At 45.6% G+C, this 22,229-nt stretch overlaps 1 protein-coding gene across 5 annotated transcripts in view; it reads right to left on the bottom strand.

The window, feature by feature from the left end:
- LOC146179094 (uncharacterized) overlaps window positions 1-12,187 on the bottom strand; it is a 35,384-nt gene extending 23,197 nt beyond the window's left edge. The window contains exons 1-5 of one of the 5 annotated variants that reach the window (XM_084578790.1): window positions 11,826-12,186; window positions 11,512-11,721; window positions 10,915-11,123; window positions 1,178-1,243; window positions 115-156 (exon numbers count right to left, since the gene is read on the bottom strand). In XM_084578790.1, the coding sequence (XP_084434916.1) occupies window positions 115-156; window positions 1,178-1,243; window positions 10,915-11,005 (199 nt within the window). In that variant the 5' untranslated portion in view covers window positions 11,006-11,123; window positions 11,512-11,721; window positions 11,826-12,186. Of the gene's footprint in view, window positions 1-114; window positions 157-1,177; window positions 1,244-10,914; window positions 11,124-11,511 lie in introns of all 5 variants that reach the window. The other 4 variants (XM_084578791.1, XM_084578792.1, XM_084578788.1 and 1 more) reach the window with 4 other exon arrangements.
- Window positions 12,188-22,229: the final 10,042 nt, after the last annotated feature.

Genomic DNA, 22,229 nt, shown 5'->3' with positions numbered 1-22,229 from the left:
AGAAATTCGAGCAGAAAAGAGCTGCTAATGGCACGCTATCGTGGACCCAGTCTTTTTCTGTGTCTTTTCTTTTTGCCCCAAGAAGTGATGGAGAAGCATGCTTTAATCACTTACCGGGCAACGGTCCGTCGACGACGTTGGAAGGCTCCACTGGGTCTGCAAAGCGCACCAGTGTGGAATTAGTTGAGGGCAACAACTGAAGGTAGCGCTGCGTAGTATACATCAATCGAACGGCTGGCATCGGAAGGAACGCGAAAAACACCACATGCACCACCACCTAAGAGAAGTTTAGTAGACCAAACACCAGCACTCAAGCAAATGTTAGAGGGTCACTGCTACCGCACCACTAAAGCGAAGGTTAGTGGGTAAGCAAACTATACCAAAGCGAAGGTTAGTGGACATAAGACCCTACATCTGTGGGAGCTAAAGCATCCTGGTCAGCAAGAGTTAGAAAGTTACTGGAAAATGTTAGCGATGAAGGTCGTTAAAACAGCAAGGAGGAATGAGTCCAGGACGCCATTTTTCTTCACAGTAAACGGCTGTACTACATTAGTTCGACAAGAGGTTACGAACTGGGCAGCTCCGTGGACATCGTCACATGTTTCGGAGAGGCGACTGTTGACATGCACTCAATAACGCAAAGTCAGCTGCCCTAGAAGGCATCTTAATTATGAACATCAGTGCACATAAGCTAAAAAGGAATTTTCCTTTTTTTTTTATTTAATGACCATACGCAGAGGTATATATACTAACGCATAATTTCTAAGTCTTCCTTCTCACTTCAGATTATGTCCAGCAGTATTTTCTGGCATGAAGTTATCAGCATGCGCTGTTTCCTCCCAATCCGTGCCCCCTTTTCTCCTCGTTTTCGAAATCAGTTATGTTACGGGGCTTTTAAAATAATTAGTAACACTGCCACTCAGCGTTTCAACGACTGCATCGTGGTACTTAGTTCGAATCAGTTGTTCAAGCTGAAAACTGAGTAGTGTGTGCTACACCCTGCAGAGGGAATTTCATACACAGACTAAACAAACTTAGTCGCGCCTGTACTTAGGAGCAAGGATATGGAGAGTACAAAGCAGAGCTGGAGGCATGCTTGCACGAGCACGAAGAACAAGTTTCGCATTGCCATGCTTCTCGCCCACATGCGAGCGAAGTTCATCAAACATTTGCATACCCCTGATGTACGGAAGTTCAGTGTGATGAGCTATCTGCGCCGTGACACGACTCGGTTCGTGACCGACTGAAACAAACGATGACAGAAGATCCTCTTGTAAAAAATGCGTCTAAATTTCGAGGGAATTGTCAATGCATGCTTAAGCACTCCTGCTGTGACTTCATTTTTTCTTGATGTTCTCGCAAAGAAAATGTACTAGTCGTTTAATATATAATTCAGTATTAACTAATTCACAATTAACTGATTACGTCTTATCTATAATTAGGTAGTGACTAATTAATCGAGAACTAATTTACATTTTACATATTACTGTAAGTAATAAGCACTGTAAATTTAAAAAAAAATATCGTTTTTTGAGTTAGAATATCGATTACAAGGCTCATATAAATCATGTGGCACTCGTGCCTGTGTAAGAATCGTGCGTTGCGGATACGTGGATCTGCTGTGGGAGTCGCCTTGAATGCCTGTAGGGATTAAAACATGATTATCGTGCCCGCAGGTTGAAATTTTTACGTGCATCTTGATGGTAAGTCCATCTAGTTCTGAAACTAGTATGTGTATGTATGGGTATGTATGTGTATGTATGTGTACATAAGGAGAGAAGTACATGTAATAAACAGTTGAAAGTTCGCGCATGTACCAGTGTTTTAGTGAATCGTCTTGGGTCAAAGTTTAGCGCGCCTACCTATGATAGTCTTGAAAGTTGCTGTAGAGAAGCTAGACACCAACGTCAGGCGTTAATTTTCCGTCCAGTTAACGATTGTTGTCCGACAATTTAAACAAATTTCAAAATTTAGAACGAATATCTATGGCGCACTAAACACAAAATACATTACTCAGCTCAATCAAACACCCCAGCCCTGAAGAACAAATTAGTACAGAGCAAAACAAAGAGGTACGGTGGAAGGCGGCGTCCTTCCCTGCAGTCAAACCGCCCAAGCTAATCGGTCGTAAGCTCCAAGGACCTTGTATCATTTGATGATCCTATTCAGATTCTGTTAAATCATTCTTTGTTTATTTCCTGCAGAAATTCATTAAGCCTTCACTGCTACTGCTAGACATGAATGAGCCAAAAGCCAATAGCGGCAAAAATGTTATGTAAAAGAATCGAAATACCAGCTGTTTCTTTGTTGACAACGGTATGCAAAGGAATCCGAGGGAATGCAGTAATGACCCAACAGAGGCCGTAAGCTATTTTTTCACACCAAGCATGCGTCAGCTACAGAACGTGCTGTGTTGTAAACGGTGATAGAAAAAAGTCTTGCCGACGCAACCAAGCACGCGCGCTTATCGCTCACAAGTGGCCGGCTCCTCTCGAGAGTCCTCCCCTCCTCACCATATGTGGGCAGAGCAGGAAGTCCAAAACGAGCGGCACGGGTCGAAGCCTGATAACGCATGCTAAAATGAAAGAAATGCCAGGCAAGTATAGTGCATAGTGAATCCCACTCAGCCACGTATCTTCAGACGCGCCTCTGCTCGATATCTTTTCCAAAGGGCAGCGAGTACATAAAAGAACCCTGCTGGTTCACTCTCGGTGAATTAGAACAGCAGCTCATAAAGCATGACGCGTCGTGTTGAGTGGCTAGAAGACAATGCTCAAATCAATGCGACTGACGCGGTAGAGTATGTATTACCATTCCCGTTCCTCCCGATCGACGCAGCTGATGGCGCTGACTGGTTCAGGCAGTGTGATCGGGTTTCGTGATTGGGTCCGGCGATCACAGTGTGACACTCCGTCCCGCACTCCACTCGGCCGATACGTATTATTAGGGGCTTGATAAATGAGAAAGGCTCGTGTTCTACTGAACGTTCTCGTGCGGGCACTCTTTGGAGCCGTTGGGGCAAGGAGGGATACTAAGGGAGGGGAAGTAACTGACAGGCGCCGAACAAACCGTTCGCGTAACAGGGACTGGCAGGGAGAAGAGGAATACCAGTATGGCACGACGTATCCCATCTTCACGCTTTGACCCTTCGACTGACTGCCGACCACCACATCCCTCTCGCCACCCGTCGCTCACGCGTTATCTATCATTCGGCCTCTTTTGCAAAAGGAGGGAGATTTCCCCCCTTCCACTGCCTCCGTGCCAACATCGGACACTTCATCTAACGTTGTAATGCTTACAAACAAAATGAACAGGTGACCAGTGAAATCCATGCGCCCTACATGCGTAGGCGTTTCTTCTCTACACCTTGCTACATGATTGTCTATGCAAAGAAATTATAGGCATTAACGTTCGTTTCTGACCATTTACTGCTCAGTATTAACGCACATGGCTGACCTATCCCCCCCCCCCACCCCCCATTATGTGCAGAATGATGGAAGCGGCACGCGACATCGAACAAATGTGTTTCTGGGTGTGGTGTTGAGACTGTAGGAAGAAGAAAAAGAAAATTCAGAGGCCTGCTACTGGCTCTGCAGCTGAGCCACCTCCGCTGATTCGTGCGGACAGTAAGGAAAATAGAGAAGAAAGAAAGAAAAAGAAAAGAAATACGCGCATCGCAACAGCCGTCGTCCACCACCGAAGCGGTGGCGAGTGCAATGACTGCCTACAACAGATATAAATCCGCTGGTAGGCTAGCCCCCGCCGTAATTAAGCGGTGGTGACCTACCAGTCTTAGCCTCGTAGGGTTCGGTTTCGACTCCGGATACACATTCAGTTCCGGTTTGAACCGGTTCGACCCTGCCCGAACCGGTTCGTACGGGTTCAGAAAAAAAACTTCGGGTGTTTTACCTCACTTTTTTAATACTGAGTTTCTTTTCCTGGTGTGTAATAAAAGCTGAAAACTCGCATGGTAATCCTATTGCTTTTGTCGTCAGCTGTGACGGGCTACAATTAGTTGTACAGATGTGAGCAAAGTATTTTTAATGAGTGACCGACGATTAGAGGAGAATGAGGGAAAAATAGTGATTATTTTCATTGGCACATAACCAACTAAAACTGTCACGCACCGAAAGTTAAAAAAATAATGTTTCCTGTCACGCTTTTCAGGTAAACAAAATTTCACATTCATTTTATTTTAAAGCGAAACTCTATTACATGTACTACATTTCGTCCGGCTCCCACTAAAGGACTTTGAAATCAGATCAAGGTCGAATCCATAGCACATACACCCCAAGACTAAGGATATATATATGCCATACATGTGATTATACATCGCAAAACACGCGGACGATTTTGAATTTCGCGTTTCTGGAGAGTTAAAACGCAAAGGCACCGGCGTGTTGTGGCCCGAAAGGCACTGGCAAAAGTCTCCTCTGACACGTATGGGTGTTGGAGTCATCGTATAAGCCGGAGAACCGGATTGTCTCACTCCTGTGGCCGCGAGGCGATGCGACCATCGTCTTGTTGCGTATCAAGGTTGCTTGCATAGGCGCGCTATATACTTTCTAGAACCACTTTGAGGGTAGACTTACTGGTATGTTCAAACAATTTATAACAAGGATGATATGAAGTAATGGCTGTTCGCAAGTATTTTAGGATATGCTCAGTAAATGCTGTTAATTTTTTTTTATCTGCCAGCATAGAAAAATCAGAGGACGAAGACATTGCCGAGCAAATCATTGTGTTCGATGACAAGACAGGATATACTTTAGTCCAGGAAATGCTATCTCGGCTCTGACTTGCGTAGATGGCAGAGCAAGCGCTACTGTAGCTAGTGATTCTGGGCGCCGAAACGTTTCCTCCTCTTAAAATTATAAAATACACGAGTGTATGCTTTTTCTGGGCACCTTTTCAAATGCGTAGTGCGGGTTCGGGACTTCTTCAATTTTGAGAGAAGTGCCGCTGTCTCCGAGTCCTTTCAGGCAGTCTTCATATCTTTCTACAAGAAACTCTTCAAGCTCGTGTTCAGCTTCTAAGCTCTTAGGGGAGATTCTGCTGACGCTTGTAGCTGTACTTGATCGCCGCTGGCGACCCTAGGAAGCCGCTTCTATGTGGTTACCAAATGCTGTTTTGCTCGGCATCTTTCCTCGCTGGTGGTGGTATTGAGGGTCTCACGCTTCAGTTCACCGATCGCTCAATTACTGCCATTCCCTCTTCTGTTGTTTTTTGTTTTCTTAGAGCCTAGTCGCAGGCTCCTTCGTCCCGCTTACCGCGTCGCCCTCTTCCTGCGTTTCAAAGTTTTTGTCCCGACTTCTCTCGTCGCCGCGCAACCCGTAGACCAGGCTACTCATTACTTAGTTTTCTCTCGAGAGTGCACTTCTACCTTTCAGTGCCATCTTTCTAGACCTTTTTAAACATTCGCATCAGTGATGGAGAATAAAACGATAAAATGCATTCTGTTTTTCGACATCGCGTAGTTGTACGGGCCGAAACAATAGCAAACCAATTGATACTCCTGTGAATTAAATGTGAATTAATACTCCTGCCAGTAATTCTACTCACTTCTTTGCTCCACCCAGTTTTCACCTTTGAGTACCGGAGCTTCATTTCTCGCACAGTTTAACTTGTCAAGGGAAATAAAGCACGCAGACATTGCTGGGACAAACATAAGAGAAGATAAACGGGGAAATCGACTAATGGAACCATTATTGTGCAAAGTTCAGATACAACTCAAGAACGGACCGGTAAATTGGTGACCAAGGCTTCCTTCCCACCATCAATGTCAGCTTATTCTCAAGTCTCAGTCAACTAATTTTATATATGCTGGCGTCGCATCGCATACGACTGCTATGTACAGTCTTTGTCAAAAATATACAGCCCAAGGGGTTTGCTTCTAAGCACTCTAACTAGGCTCCTGGAAGCAATACTGGTATATGGAGTTAATCATAGAAAAGAGCGAGGACTAGATTTCACTTCTACGAGATTTCGAGCGCTGCAGATGCAAAACTAGCTTCGTTACGAGGCTTAGAAGCAAAACCCTTGGACCGTATATTTTTGACAAAGACTGTACATGCCATGGCCCATGTGACTCATTGCGACGTCGTCAAATGATCGGAAAATAAAATGATGCCTGAAATTATTTTTAACGGATTCGATATTTCGTTTTAAGTTGTACATGGTTATATGCTTATTTCCCTAAATATGTAACTCAATTTACGAATTATCTGCTATTGTTTCACTGCCTAGGAAGGCGCTCGAATGGGCAACTTTCTCGATGAGCGGCGCCACTGCGTAGTGCAGCAGTGTCCCCCTGTGTTCAGTATGAAACGGTAGCCGGACACCAGAGATTGGGGCTACGCAAGCGGCAATATACTTTCATTTGCTTTTTTCCTCTTTTTTCAAGGAACAATTTTTCAATGTAGTTGTGATGTTTGCGGTGTGTAGTGGCGCATTGGAAATAAGCGAGGAGAGCGCTTTACCAGCAGCGATCAAATAAAAACTAGTGAAGGTATGTTGCCAGCAAAAGGGGGTCGGAGCCGCAACGCGAACCGGTTCGGAACGGTTCCTCCGATTTGTTCCAGCCCGGGTTCAGTTCCAAGATGGCAAGGTTGCGGTTCCGGTTTTCGGTTCAGATCCGGTTCCGGTTCGACACCCTGCACGCAACTATTCAGTCAAGATTCATGGCCGTTTGGAGATGCACCCTTTAGAATGAATAACGGAATGTATATGTATATAAGAAAAAGCAACACTTAAAAATGCATACAGAAAAATGCTTGACCTCACTGTTCTTTTAAACTCTGCAAAGATCCGTACTCCCGACATTCCCGGTAAGCAAACCAGCTGCTCTGATCGCCTTCATCGGACATGTTACACTCACTGCTGAAATACCTTGTTCTTGACCGAGGCCAGCGAAATACTCAAGCGGGATAACACCAGGATGAATATCGTCTTTTGAGAGCCTCCCGCATCAAGTGCCTTGCGTCGTCTTCAGACCTAAGCGCTTCAAACCCAAGCGTCGTCTTCAGACCTAAGTCACAAAAGCGCTCAATTCACTACATTTCCTGCCTGCGCCTAATCTCACTACAATGAAGTAATTCCGCCAGTCCCCCCTTTTTTTTTCCCCCGATAGCTTATCGGAGGTGGCCTTATCGTTAAGACACGGAACTTCGTTTTCACAGGGCCAGAGCACGAGTGTGACTGCGGAGCGTGTGGCCGTGTGCTCAATATCGAAGTGAACGAAATGCTATCTTTCGGATACGTGGTTCTTTCGGTGCGAGCGTGTTCGTATAAGTTCTAGATCTATTGCGAGACAACCCTTAATGTTCTGTAGAGTGGCATAAAAGTGGAACTGAAAGCAAGTTAGCGCAATTCTTGACATCTGTAAAAGTCGATTGCTTAGTTCTTTTTATCAGAAGTCGAAGATTTGAAGGAAACCCGTCTGGTCGGGGAAGGATATCAATGTGAAAGATGAGCACCAGTCAATAAAGAAATGCTTATGTTGCGGCCTGTACGCGGAAGTCGATATGTCAAGAATATTTCTACATTAGTATGTTTAGCCTTCATGTTCACGTTCTTTCTAGCCATATATTGACGTTTTTCCGGCTGTACTGGACATGTTCACTGCTAAGAAAACTATTTAAAAGGAGGAGTTTTTATCCGTCAACCGGTTTCCACTTGTGATGTCAAAACGGAAAACTGCTGATCACGTTCTCGAGATCAAAGAAACTCGGAGGCAGAACGATGGAGAATGTCGAAGCTGGAAGAAATCATGCGGCCGGACGCAGCGCTGGCCATGGTCACGAGATCACGTTGCACAGACAGCGCCTGTCACGTGCTCTGCCCTCTCGCCACTCCCAGGCAGGCTAAAGTGTGCTAGAATAGCCAGGCGCTGCGAAAGCATCACGTGACAACCGCGCTGTTGTGTGACGCGCTCCTAAGAGTGGCTAGCGCTGTTTCTGATCGCGTGGTTTCGCTTTCACCTCTACGCAACCTCAAAATTCATTGCGCTGGTGCCGCAACGAGAATTGAAGTGTCGGAATTCTAAAACCTAATGACGATTATTGCTTACAGTAGGCTACAAGCCTCCTGATAACTGAAGAGCGTCGCAGCAATATTTTAAATTTTAAAATAACATGTTATTTCATTAGCCCTCGAATTAGTACGTCGCAGCTGTACCTGAATGCACTACATCGCTGTGATGTTATGCCAGAAAAAGCTCTTCTAATTCAAAACTTTTTAAGAATTAGTCACAATCTAAAATGAAACACTGTCTACTTTTCTCTTGGGGGTTAGTCGTAGACCCATCCATGATCTGAAAGTGCCTGTCAAGTGTGACAGACAATATTTTTATCCGGTTATTTCAATTTAGTAGTCATGGTGAATTAACTGTCGCGACACCAGCCCCACCAACTTCTAATGCATCGCTACCTATTGCGAATTGCTGTTTGCCTCCAAGATATTGAACATTACTTGGGTTACTTAGAACCACCGCTCTTCTTTGCCAGTCCGGGTAGCTGATCATTACATCGCAAGGTAACGTCGCCAGCGAATCGCAGATCACTGCATCTTCACCCACTGCAGCACAAACGTTTCTCCCACGTCCCTTCGAGTACTCTACCAGCCGCACCCAATTAATTCTCTTCAATTAAATCTCACCCACCTGCCTAAATTTCTGACGCCACATGCCAAGTTTGCTTTGTCTTCGAATCCAGTTATTCTTAGTGACCACCGGTTTTCTTGCCTTCGCCTTACAACCTGCCTATGGCCATTTCTTCTCGATTTCTACAGTAATCTCATTTATTTGTGTTTCCTCTCGCAGTCAGCTCTCTTCTTGTCCTAACACTACATCTATAGTCTTCCTTTCCATCCCTCCCGTCAAATTGTAGCCAATTTTTCGACGCTCTTGAGGAATAAGCCGAGTACACTAACGCACAGCTGATATACACTTCTATTGGGGATATTGGTAACCTGTCATTCATCAGCTAAGCAATGTCATCAGCGAAACTCATTAAGGTATTCTCCACTAATTTATGCACAACTCTTCCCAATCCTGATCTCTGAATAGCTCCAGTAAACATGCAATGAACACTGGCGATTTCATGTCTCTACCAAACACAAATCCTTACCCTTAACTTGATAACGGAACGAGATCCCTCGGGATCGCTAACCTAGCGCAGAAACCATTGAGCCTCCGCGGTAAGGCAGTCGGGGCAGAAAAATTATTTGCATGGAAAGGCAGAAGTCGGCTGGAGAGCTGAACATCTGACCTACTACTCTGCTGTACAATGGGTGAGGAAGGGGTACAGTGAAGCACCTTCTCACAATCTATGAAGGCTACTCACACTGTAGGGGACGGTTATTGTACTCTGTATTTCTTTATCCCCATATTGGTAGCGTAAATATGGTTTATTCTTCACTAGCCTTTACTTAAGGAAGTCATGACAGCTGTACATTTGAGCATAAACAGATTATTGCATTTCACTCCACACACGTCAAATTATAAATCCTCGAAATGTGAGCTCATTCGGTGAACTAGGTAGTTTTAAAACGAATTTTTATTATTAATATCTAAAGCAGCTTTGTAGGCAACTGAGTAAGCTGATCGTTATCTAATTTTGCAAATCATCGACCTTCCCTTTCGGCACAATTCCTTTCTTATGGATTAAGATAATATTTATTCATCTTCATGGACTAGTATGCAGTCGACGCCTTAATGCATCGCCTATACAGAGAGACCAGTAATTCTGAAACGATTTCCGCACAGTCCAATGAATCTGTCACGTGATCCTCACCACTTCTTTCCCCCGTTTCAGTGCGTATCGGGCTTTCTATACTTCCCGGTTCTTCACTGGCGGGATGCGCAAATGCTACGCACTGCTCCCTGATCTTTATCGCCTTGATTACTGCGGCTAGTCTATACATTCATGAGGAGCTCATCGACCACTTTAATTAGTGTATTCATGTGGGTAACGACATTGTACTTGTCTCTAAGCGCATGCATTCGATTTTAGCCTACTCTTAGTTTCCTCACCCACGTTTAGCCCGCCCCCGTCTAAGAAAATGCTCTGTTGACACTCGAAGTTGTACTTCCTTATGTCGCCATTTAGTTGGAACTACATAGGTGAAAATCTGTTTGAAAACGGTGACCGTCCTCCACCCCGCCCCCTCACCCTGTTCGACACACGTGAACCGGTTAGCATAGGACACGTGGTGCTGACAGCACGCCACGAAAAGTGTGGATTCAACGTTAACGTGCAATTTACGAACGTGTACATAGCAAGAATGTGCATGGAACTGTCACCGAGCCTGCGTATAATAACGATTCTTTCCCATCTACTGCATTCCATTCTTATCCGCCGTACCGGCCGACTGACAGAAGCGGCGATAGCAGAATAAAGTACGGCGTTCTTGCGGGCAGTTACATAAAGCGAAAAAATTTATCAAGCCATAAAATATGCTGCGAGGTCACAGCACTTGACGAAACTCCTTCCACCCAGCAATCTTTGCAGGCGCAATAACGCGGCACTGACAACGAGCGCACTTTCCGCAATGCGATCAAACGACGAGCCATGAAATATATAAGAATTATAACGAGCACATTTGTGGCGCTAGACCAGGATATCGTACAAACTATACAGGAGGAGCAAATCATGGTCGCTGTATCTGCTCTGCCCTACTGCTTATCCTGAGCGTGATCCTGTTCCGCTGTCAACTCCACACTCAAAACTAGGGTTGTAACTAAACTCGAAGATAATTGAAATTTAATTTTCGTTCTACGTACTGAGCCGAACAAACAAAATAATCAGTTGCTCAAACCATGGTCACGTGATACGTAAACATCAAACAGCCGTTGAACCAGTGAATGTGTACTGCAACGAATAATCGGAATGAACTCCAAGAAATCGACAGCCTCACCGGAATTGATATCCCCCGAAGCAATGTGGATCGAAGAGGCCGCCGAGAGCAGCAGCAGCAGCAGCACTTTGGGACACATCGAAGCGGTCATCTTCGACGACACGACAAACAAGTCGGAAGTGCGGCGTAGTTGCGGGAGACGAGCACAACCGTTCAATGAGTGCCTTATACACGTGGAGCTGGTTCCTTTGTTCTCTTGACGAGTCGGGCTGCAACGTGAGCGCAAACGTTAACAGTCCTTGTCAACCAAGAAGTAAACATAACTACCGAGTCATAACCAGTACGTCATTGGCACGCATCCACAAAGTGCAGCACTTACAAAGGCGCGAGACAAGAGCTCTTTCCGCCGCATTCTTAGTTCATCTGCGCAAGAGCTTCAGAAGCTAGCCAGAGGAAAAGAGGAGTGTGCCGGGCAAAGAAAAGGAGGAAACCTAAGCACGTTGCGAGACTTTCCGGTAAGCTACGGCACCGGCATCAGCTCGTCAACGGAAACGTGCGTATATATGTTGCTTTCCTTACTGTGACATCCTCTTTTTTTTTTTTCTTTGTTAGGATGCATGGGAAGAACCCAGAAGGAACGCGAGAAGAGGAACAAACCTGGCGAGAGCGTTGTGGAAAAGCCGGCGAATGTCGACGACGGCAATGGTCTCCCGGTTCCTCGTGTGGTGGGCGTTGCCTCCAAAAGGGATGCTGCAGAAAGACTGGATCGAAGCTCAGATCCCCAGCGTCTTTTCGACTTCAAGTCAGTATCCTCCAGTCGCCCGACGTCCGCTCCGTTCTGTCATGCACATGGGGTCTGTTCCGCTGCTGAAGGGAAGACCGCGTGCGCGGCGTCAGGTTGAATCACGACCACACTCAGCAGACTACGGAGCATCAAGTGCAAGCTAGCCGCAGAGGCAAAGTTAACTGACGTTTGAGGGGGCCGTTTCCTGCACGATGGCTTTGTTCGGAGCTGAGAACGGCGGACGGACAACAGGATGAGAACAGTAGACGGACAGGATGCTGATCTCCCCTCTCCGGGACCAGACGCAAGGCAGGACACCAGACTAGTCCAGGAGCGGCGCCGACAGCGGCGGCTGTCTCAAGCTACAAAGGCTACCGGGAAAACATGAAGCCCGTCTGCAGCCGGATGGGAGCTCGAAGACAATGGGTGGATGTGCCGGGAAGCCAGACGAACCTGAGCAGCCCACGCCGTGTGAGAGTCAGAGGGGAATGAACGCGGAGTGGTCGGCGGCCGATCGGCTGGGGGGTAAGGGGGTGGGGGGAGGCGACGGGGCTCTGACACCGAATACAGCGCCGGGATCAGGCGCGCTACTGCTGCAGGGCTTCTTTGCTTCCTACCCTCCTTGCCGACGGCGCCGGCAGCAGCAATAGGTGGCGCGACGTACGCTTGGCGCAAATCAGATTACGCAGCACCTATCCTTTATCGCGGACTTTGGCTGGCGACGGCGGCTGCATGCCGTTTTCCTCTCCCCCATGCTTCGTTGTTCGCCGTCGTCGCGCCACGCAGGTTGTTGTTTCCGCTGCTGTTTGTTTTATTCTTACCTTCGCGCATTTTTCGCCCCCGCTCGAGCGGCGCGCTTCCTTACCTGGCAGGCAGCGCTGGGCCGGGAAGCTCCGAGAGAAGCTTGTTCTCGCTGGTGATGAAAAGCGATCTCCATCCTGACCAAAGTGTACACAGGCATAAGATGCGGCTGTTCAACTCTCTTCGCTCCCGTGTGCTTATACGACGTATGATGATGCCCTTGTATACATACGTAGTCGAAGTGGCTCTGTCATTATCACGTGCTGGGGGAAACCCCAATTGCAGACTTTTCATGTGTTTTTGTTTTCGCGAAAAACGCTAGGTAGTTAAGGTAGTTTTGTGTTCACACGATTAGAGGAAGGAAGAGAAAATGGGAGCCTCCTGTCCCAGAAAGACAAAAATCTGGCCGGGAAGAATTCATTACAAGGTTGTAAGCTTCGAATCTGCTTTGGCTCCAGTGATTTTGCGTTAGGTTTGGTTTGGTTTGAGGGGTTTAACGTCCCAAAGCGACTCAGGCTATGAGAGACGCCGTAGGGGAGGACTCCGGAAATTTGGAAATTTCGACCACCTGGGGTTCTTTAACGTGCGCTGACATCGCACAGCACACGGGCGTATTGCTTTCCGCCTCCACCGAAAAGCGGCCGCCGAGGTCGGGATTCGATCCCGCGTCCTTGGGAACAGTAGTCGAGCGCCGTAACCATGATTTTGCTTTGGACCACTGGCTAAATAGCTAGTCTACGGCACACAGCCCACGAAATTAATTTGATTTGCCTAACCACTCGCTTCGTGAGAAGGAAGCCGAAGCGAGGAGCCACTTGCCTTTACTATCAGTATTATAGATATCGGTGATTTTGCATTAGACCACCGATATTTAAAATGTTGATAGTGATAGTATCGCCTCACAAACGAACTGCGCAGCGCTAAAACCAACTATCATACCGACCTGTTCAAGTCATGTGAAGGCGACAGTCAGAAGACTTGGAAACAACTTAATGTCTTACGGAACCATACGCCGAGTTCCCAACTACCTGTGCAGATTGTTAAAAATGGTGTACAGATAAGCGATGAGTCACTGCCTGAATCCTTTAATGAATTTTTAACCAGCACTAATGACATTCCCGTATGTATGACCGCCTGCGATTTCATACCAACAAGCATTCCGGATACTATATTTATGCACCCAACCAATGAATCCGAATTAACCTGTCTCTTCTCTGAACTTAGCAGTAGTCGTAGTCTGGACGTAGACAGCCTGCAGATAATGCCAATTAAGTATATCCTAGATATCATTGCTCCAGTGTTGACATATGTTTACAACTTATGCCTAAATGCCGGAATCTTCCCGCAGAAAATGCAAGTCAAAAGCTTTGTAAAATCTATTAGTACACCAAGTGTAAGTAGACGATGTTCAATGTTCCTAGGATAATTCTGGTTTGTTCAAAGGCAAGCTGAGCAGACAGGTGTTTGCGGAACGCGTACTGCAGTGAGTTAAGATAATTGCCTCTTAACTCACTGCCAGTACGCGTTCCGCAAACACCTGTCTGCTCAGCTTGCCCTCTTGGAACAAAAAGAATTTATCCTTAGGAACATTGAACATCGTCTACTTACACTTGGTGTACTAATAGATTTTACAAAAGCTTTTGACTGCATTAATCATGAACTTCTACTTAAAAAGTTAACTTACTATGGTATACGTGGCGTTGCTCATGAAATAATTAGGTCATATCTGGGCTCTAGAGCTCAATATACACATGTCAATAACATATCCTCTCAAATAAAAAAACATAAGAATAGGAGTGCCGCAGGGTAGTATACTTGGACCCCTCCTCTTCAATATTTATGTTAATGATATTGTTAATATTGATCATGACACCAAATACATCATCTATGCTGATGATACCACACTCCTGTTTTCTTCTCATGATACCTCAGACTTAATAAGAATTGCTAATAAAGCACTAGAAAAACTACATGTATGGTCGATCAAAAACGGTCTCATAATAAATGCAACTAAAACAAAAGCCATATTATTCCAAGCCAAGAACAGAAATGCTACACTACCTGCAGACATCACACTTAATATGGATAAAATTGAACTAGTGAATTCAGTAAAAGACTTAGGAATTTTTTTCGACCATGACATGTCATGGAACAGCCATTCATCATCACTTGTAAGCAAACTATCCCAGGTAGTTGGACTAATTTTTTCCCTTAGGTATCTTCCCCGTAATGTAAAATTGCTTATATATAAATCTCTCTTTATGAGTCACCTTAATTACTGCTGTCTTGTCTGGGGTACCACGTCTGCCACAAATGTAGGTCGGTTATTTGTCCTTCAGAAAAAATTTCTTCGCGCGATATGCAATGTGAACTGGGATTTCCCAAGTGAACCTTTGTTCCAAGAGCTTAACATATTGAAAGTGCATAATTTATACAACTACATATTAGTACACGCTTACATTAAAGAATGCAAGTTGAATAAGTTTGCCATCCGTTCAACAGCCAATCTTAAACAAAATCTATACTTCACTACCAAACGCGATGTCCGGAATACTGGTATGTAACACACACGCGAACTAATTACGGTAAGCAAATTATTGCTCACACCCTACCTGCCTTACTCAATGCACTAATCTCGGAAAATATTGATGTTTTACATGTTTCATTATCTACTCTACACAATTATTTTTGCCACTAATATTGAGTGTGTATTCATATTGTCAACCATTGGGTTAGTCATTGTAAATCAGCACTATATATGTTCCTTGCCAATTGTACTTCTTTTGTGACTGAGTGAGATTATTTTCATGCTGCTGTATTTTCTTTTTTTTTTTACTTTTTTACTAACCTATGTAGCTTTGCAGATTCACCTTTTTTGTTTGTTATTTTTGTTTCTTTCTTCATGCTTGTGCTTTATTGTATTGAAAGCATTGCCATTCCGCACGGCTGCTGCTGCCAACGAACGGGTTTTAGGACCTGTCAAGCTGTTTCCGCAGCTTTTTTCCTCGAACCTGTCCGTTTACAACTGTACTTTTCAAACGGAAAATAAAGCACTTACTTACTTTACTTTACAAAAATGCAAGTGGCTTCTCGCTTCGACTTCCTTCTCACGAAGCAAGTGGTTAGGCAATAATCAAATTACTTTCGTGGGCTGTGTGCCGTAGACGACCTATTTAGCCAGTAGTTCTTTAAATAATTTCAATACCTTGGTAAACACCGAGTACTTATTATTCTAAATAGGGAAGTTACAAGGCAGCCTACTACTGCCTTGCTATATGAAGGCCCAGGAGGGCGGCTGGCGAGTCTCGCAAACCGGTGAAGGCAGGAAATACATTACGCGACAGCTCCAAACATTTCGCCACGGATACCAGATACGAGACGGGCAAAGGGATTTATCGACCCTGACATCTTCACGTTACCGCGGACAAAGGGCGGAATTAGTGCGGGAAAGATAACGATGCCGCACAGCAGTGACAACACAGCGGCCTTTGGGCAGAGACACAAGTACAGCCTTATTCATAAATCTTCAGGCCGCACCTGAAATTCTCGGAGAACATTCCTAGTCCTTCCCTTTGTACGGAACTGGTGTCTGAGGCAGCAGTAAACGTTGAAGTGTCTTAGAATAAAGCTATGTTAATAAAAAAAAGTTAAATGAGGTGACATGAGAGGCTTCAACGGTTACCTCCCCGATATGTTTTAATCCTGCCGCCCCGCGATCATGCTGCAAATGTTTATTGAATAAAAAGCATTCATGCTTCCGTCAAAGTGAGGTGGCTATACGAGTTCCAGGTCATACAGTGATGATCTCCAAGCGGAACAGGTTGCCTGGCTAGTCGGTGTTGCGTGCATTTAAACGCCCCCGCAAAAATCGGACAATGGACAGAAGAGAGGTTACATAAGATGTTACCTACTGAGGCTAATGTTTTGATCAGTATCGTTACCTATTATCACCGGACAGCCCCCCAAAAATATGCATGACGCTGCTATATGCTATCTTCCCAATTTGAAAAGTTCGCTTTTATTGCGCGAGCAATACTACTCACGCTTTAAAGCCTTCGCGTGACCCGGCCGCAGTTACTTCTTACCCACGTGACGCTGTGACGTCACACCCCACGTGACACACGGGCTGACAGGAGCTGCCAACTTGGGTCTCTCGTTTCACATGGGACGGTTATTTCAGAATCAGCCTGCTAGGACCCTGGCATTCAAGTTACCCCTATAGGCCACTAAGGCACGTTCATATGGGTTGGTTAAAGCGGGGCTTTATATGTGGCCGGAGGAAGAAGAAAAAGAGAAAAAGAAGAACGCTCGGTCCCCCGCAGCTAATGCTTTCGCTCAATATTTGGTTCAGCAGCGTTGAACCCTTGTTTTTTTTTTTTTTTTTTCATTCTTATTATTACTTTTGCGGCTGCCATTGGGCGACTATTTCCATGTGGCTGCTTCGTGGGAGCAAAGCTTGCAGAAATATATAAATTTCGCGCTACGCGGCCGCTCGATCTGCGCAACCGGCCTCAGGGAAGAGCGAACTTCCGCGCAAGCTTCCTGCAGCAGCGTGATATAGTCCGCCAACCCGTAGTGCGGAATTTCTTAACCACAGGAGTTTAGTAAAAAAAAAAAAAAAAAAAAATAGATAATGGCAGAGCACATCGGGAAAGGCTTTTTTTTTTTTTTTAACTAACGCAAGGCAAAGCACTGAGCGGAAGAAATTTCTATTCAATATAATAGAGTAGGTGCTCGAGTGGCTTACCGGGGCTTCGAACAAAAGGCGTAAATCGAGCAAGACGGTATAGAGATCCTTAGACAAGGCCCGAGCGCGTCACTGGCAGTAGATATGTATGCAGGCTCCTCGCCGCTATTACCTGTTTTTATCCCATCCGTTATTGCACAACGAATAACAATGTACTGCTCATCAGGGGTGTGCTCTGATCTTCGCTAGAGTTGTTACCGCGCTGCCATGATATCACGGCAGTATCTGAAGAGAGAGATGGGGAAGGGCGGTCCTGACTGCTCCTCCCGCTCCCGAGAGCGGACGGGCGTTGTCTCGTGAGGCGTGAAACAAACGTATTTGCCGCCGGTTTTGGGGCAAGCATAGTAAGCTCTTACCCTAAAGTGCATTTAGTTTTTCTCTTATGATATTTCAACTTTCTTTTTAAGCTATCTGCCAATATTTCGTTGTGCTTCTTCTTTAGTAAGGGCCGTCCCAAGTTGTGACCAAGCAGGAGACTTCGAAGAGAAAAATGAATGACTGGTTTGAGTAACACAAACTCGAGTAAACACGCCTGACCGCCGAGACCGCAGGTGTTATGATGTAGTTGAGCATCTGCCCCACATGCGGCAGGTGCGGGGTTCTAATCCTTATCGCCGGGTACAAAACTTTCTCCTGGCATGGATAAACGGGCCGACAAACGGGTCTTTGACCGCACCTTCTGCAATGATGCTGTTTGGTCACATCTGTCATTACGGCATTAGAATGCATAATTTAATAGTCACGTCGGCTCCCAAGACGGCATATTAGGTCTCCGATATCAAGGACACAAAAACACGTGTGATTTGAGCTAACACACGTGTCTGTAATGTTGAGGACCACTTTCAACTCTTTGGACACGAACAGAACATCCTTGCGTTTACCTCTTCCACGGGGTTGAACAAGCGCCAGCCTGGAGTATTTTGCGTTCCTCCGCCGTCTCGTCATTTTTCTGGCGACGAATTTGCAACTCCGTTGAAGTTTCAGGGTTACTAAATGCTTCCGGTTTATTTTAATTGGGGCAATTCCTCCAGTACACCACTGTCCTGAGAAGGATTCCGCTGGGCGCATTGGAATAAAGCATCAACTTGTTACCACTTTCTACCGAGAAACGATGGGCGGACACAAATCACGGTGGAACGAAGTTTGTCATTTGATGAAAACGGTCCACTGAAGTTACTGATAATAATGAAGCTTCATATGGTTTATGGCGGACGCCGTTGTGAGCTCCGGATTAGTTTTGATAACCTGGGGTTCTTTAACAAGCACTGACACTTGCATGTCACCCTACATGGAAATGCGTTAGGCGTCTCAGTGGGAATTCAACCCCGCGAATATGTGTTTCAGCATCCGAAGGCCGAAGCAACTACGCAACCACGGTGGGTTAAAAAAAATAGACAAAAGCTTCGGTAAAACCGACCATGGGGGTTAAATACATGAGTCCAATATATGCACGATTTTGCGGTGTTTAAACCAATACGCGTGGACATTAAAACTTGAAGGATGAGTTATGGCGCACTCTCCGCCCAACAAACATATGTCAGAGCTTGTGTTGAGAGCCGGCGTCAATTTTATATTTATTTTTTTATTTTGGAAGTATAATAATAATAAACATGAAAGTATAATCGCCACCGAGCCGGCCGAAGAAAGCAAATCATTTTTTCACTGTCCTCCTTTTTCCCGAAAAAGTGAAGGACGAGAGAGCCAAATAATATCGCATGTGCTTTTGTCAGCCTTCTTACTGCAGTTCAAAACTTTGCCCATGTATGAAATAAAGCAGTCATCTTTCATGACGCCTACCTTACATCCCAGTCAGTGTCTCTTCTGCGCTGTTCAAGCCGGTCACGTCCACAATGGCGAGAAGAAATAAAACACAACATTCTAAAGTGTAGTCTCAACTTGCATTCACGTGAACCCAACAAGGAACCTCAGTGGTCCAGTATCGTGGGATTGCAAGGCGGCGTCGTCACGAAGGCCGCGCTATCCGACTTTTCCTTCTCCACCGGTTCCTTTATCTGGCTTCATATGAAGCCTATAGCTAAAGGGTAGATAAGCGGCGACCTGGACGCGTCATAACCGCAACAAAAACATAAAGAAGCACAGCATATTTTAACGCTGGCGACGCTGGTTCGCCCCTGTTTATCAGCACCTATACAGCTGTGACGGAAAAGAATGCCTGCAAGCGACGTCAGCTGCTCTTACGTACCCTCAAAGACGGAATTCAATTCCAAACAGGCACGCGTGCGTCAACGACGTGACACCCGAGCCAAGCGTAAAAGCGCGCGCCTTGAATTCCGCGAGCGAAGCGCATTCCGTAAGCGCTGCCGCTGAGGGCTGACCGAAAAAGGATTGCTTCGTCGCTGAACAAATGCGAGAAGGCTGCGCAGGGTGGGGAAACCATGGAGTAACGTGGGCAACGCCCCCATTCTCAGTTTCAATCATATCCAAATCACTCACTCCGTAGTGGGCAATAGTAGGCTACCCTTTGGACGCTACTGGACGTTTAGTTGACGCGGCATGGCATGGCGCTGCTTGGGGGAAGATGTGTCGAGCGTGACAGAGAGCTGCTAGCATGGCGGATTGATTTTTTGTTAAGGCCACCCGGCGAAGAAAAAGGGCAAAGGTTTATTTGCATATCGCACGTGATATTTCGCTGTATTTACGTAAAGAGGTGCACTCTCCATTTGTGGAGCAAGCTGTAAGACGGCTTACGAATGGGAGGATGAAAGTGAAAGTTGTAGGTGACAAACGCAATTCGTCAAATCCAGGGATTTTCCTACACAACTCCTGGGGAGGGGGCATTGTCCATAGATGGCTTTTGGTGCAACAAAGCACGACTCAAACGAAAGAAGAAAAAAAAAAGAAACAAGAAGCGCGGCGAATACGACGGCGCCCTGGCTGTCGTGTGTCCATGGGGTGTGTTCAATTGTTTCCACGTCTACGTTACGCGAGTGGTGTTGAATGAACAGCAATTATTTTTTCTTATTTCCAGTAGCCTGAAATGCTGCGTAGTTTCTCGACACATGTTGCGTTGTCCCTGTTCTTTATTTTCTGTTCATAAAATCAGGCCTACTGTGTTCCTGCATGAAGTAATTGCTCGCATTTTTTCTCATGAACGTCGGAGTCATTTACGTTGCTAGTCCTACGAGAAACACCAACGACAAAAATGTTAAAAACGACTTATACTTCTTCTCTACCATCCATTCACCTCCCCCCCCCCCCCCCCCCATATACACACACACACACACACACAGTCTTGAAGTTTAGATCCTTCCTCCCCAGTTTCGACAATTCCTAGGGAACTCCTGGTCGAAATATGTTGATTTGGCAGGTTTTTCATGAGAAGAAAGATGCAGCGACGTATTGCTTGGCTTCTCAATGGATACGTCAGTCACGCCTTGGCGGAAGTGAGGAAGGAAGGAACGAAAGAAGAAATCGAGAATGATATGCGCCGTATAAAGATCGATCCGGATAAATTTCGGACATCTGCGCCTACATCTGCGCCTCCACCAAAGCCGAATGTGCAAATGAGCACCGAGTGCAAAGTCGCAGGATGGAATCCAGCATAATATAGGAGGCGTGGTGGCAGCCAACGTTAGGGGAGGCCTCAGAATAATTTAGGCTATCTAGGGTTGGTAACGTGCATTGAAATCGCAGAGTACAAGAACACCTTTCTTTTCACATCCATCGAAAAGTGACGGCCGGGTCCGAACCTGGATTCCCCGGCTTAACTGGCGTCCTCTACTGCGGCGCGTAACCCGAGTTGTACTGTGACGTTAGCCCCAAAATAAACCATCATCTATCTATCTTTAACTGTGTATCCGGTCCCTCGCTAATGGGGATCAATAATCATTAATCAAGTCACTCTCCCTTTTCGTTACACACACACACAACTTACGCGCGTACAGACATTTGCTCAGTTAAGTGCGAAATTGGTTAAAATATGTGAGAATACATTTACATACGGCAGGTTCGAAAGGAACCTACAACAAGAGTACTCCATCTGACCAGAGCAGCAACGTACGTGTTTGGCAGCGCTGTTCCGTACCTACAGTTTTGCTTCACCCGTTGTTGCGCGCACTCGGTATAACCACCAGTCGATTAACCACCAGTCAACTACTCGCACAAGTGATGTGGGGTGGCGTGCTCGGCTGCGGTTAATCGTGTTTGTTTGTTTGTTTGTTTTTTGCGATGTCACGTGTCCGACAAGCCACAATACTTCTTAGTAGGCCAGTATTCTGTCCACTTCTTCGCTAGAACGAAAACGGACGACCGATACTCGTCGAAGAGAATATCAATGAGGGCATTAATTGTGAACGTTTGAGTAGCTTCGGGATTTAGAGGTTCCGGAAACAAATTCACCCACTTCACCCACCAGACGCGCAGGAAAAGACTGGAGTAGTGGAAGCGCAAAAAGCAGCGTATAAGGGTTGTACGAGCCGTCACAGAAAGAAAACTATAAGGGATTTGAACAAGGGATCAGGTTGAAACCGTATATAAAACAGGTGGTCCCTCCCATCCCATTGTTGTGTCACGGTTGAATAGTAATCATCGAAAAAATAAGGGTGATTGGAAGAACAAATAGAGAAAATACTATAATTTATGCAATGCAGCTGGGACACTTGCCAGGCTTCATGATGGTGCCAATAATATCGATCTGGCTCCACCCTTATTGCATGGTCGACTGCTGATCCCAAAGACGCGGGTTCGACCCCAGGATCAACGGTTGCTTCTGAATGGAGGCTGGAAGCAAGGCGTCCATGTATGCCCAACGATGTCAGTACATGCTAAATAAAACCAGGCGGTCGAAATACTCTGAGCCCTAATCTACGGAATTCATCATAGCCTGAGACGCTTTAGGACTAATACCCTGTGAACGAAAAACGGTAATTCAGATTATTAGATGGATGCTAATATATATATATATATATATATATATATATATATATATATATATATATATATATATATATATATTTTTTTTTTTTTTTTTTTTGACAATAATTACGAAGAGCCCTGCCACGGTGATGTTTAGGATGCCTGACT

This window comes from Amblyomma maculatum, chromosome 9, assembly GCF_055883805.1.
Source record: "Amblyomma maculatum isolate TAMU_Amacu chromosome 9, ASM5588380v1, whole genome shotgun sequence".
In the NCBI taxonomy this organism is placed as follows: Eukaryota; Metazoa; Arthropoda; class Arachnida; order Ixodida; family Ixodidae; genus Amblyomma; species Amblyomma maculatum.
The sequence above is the reverse complement of the archived record's forward strand: the minus strand, read 5'-3'. Positions and strand labels throughout refer to the sequence as shown.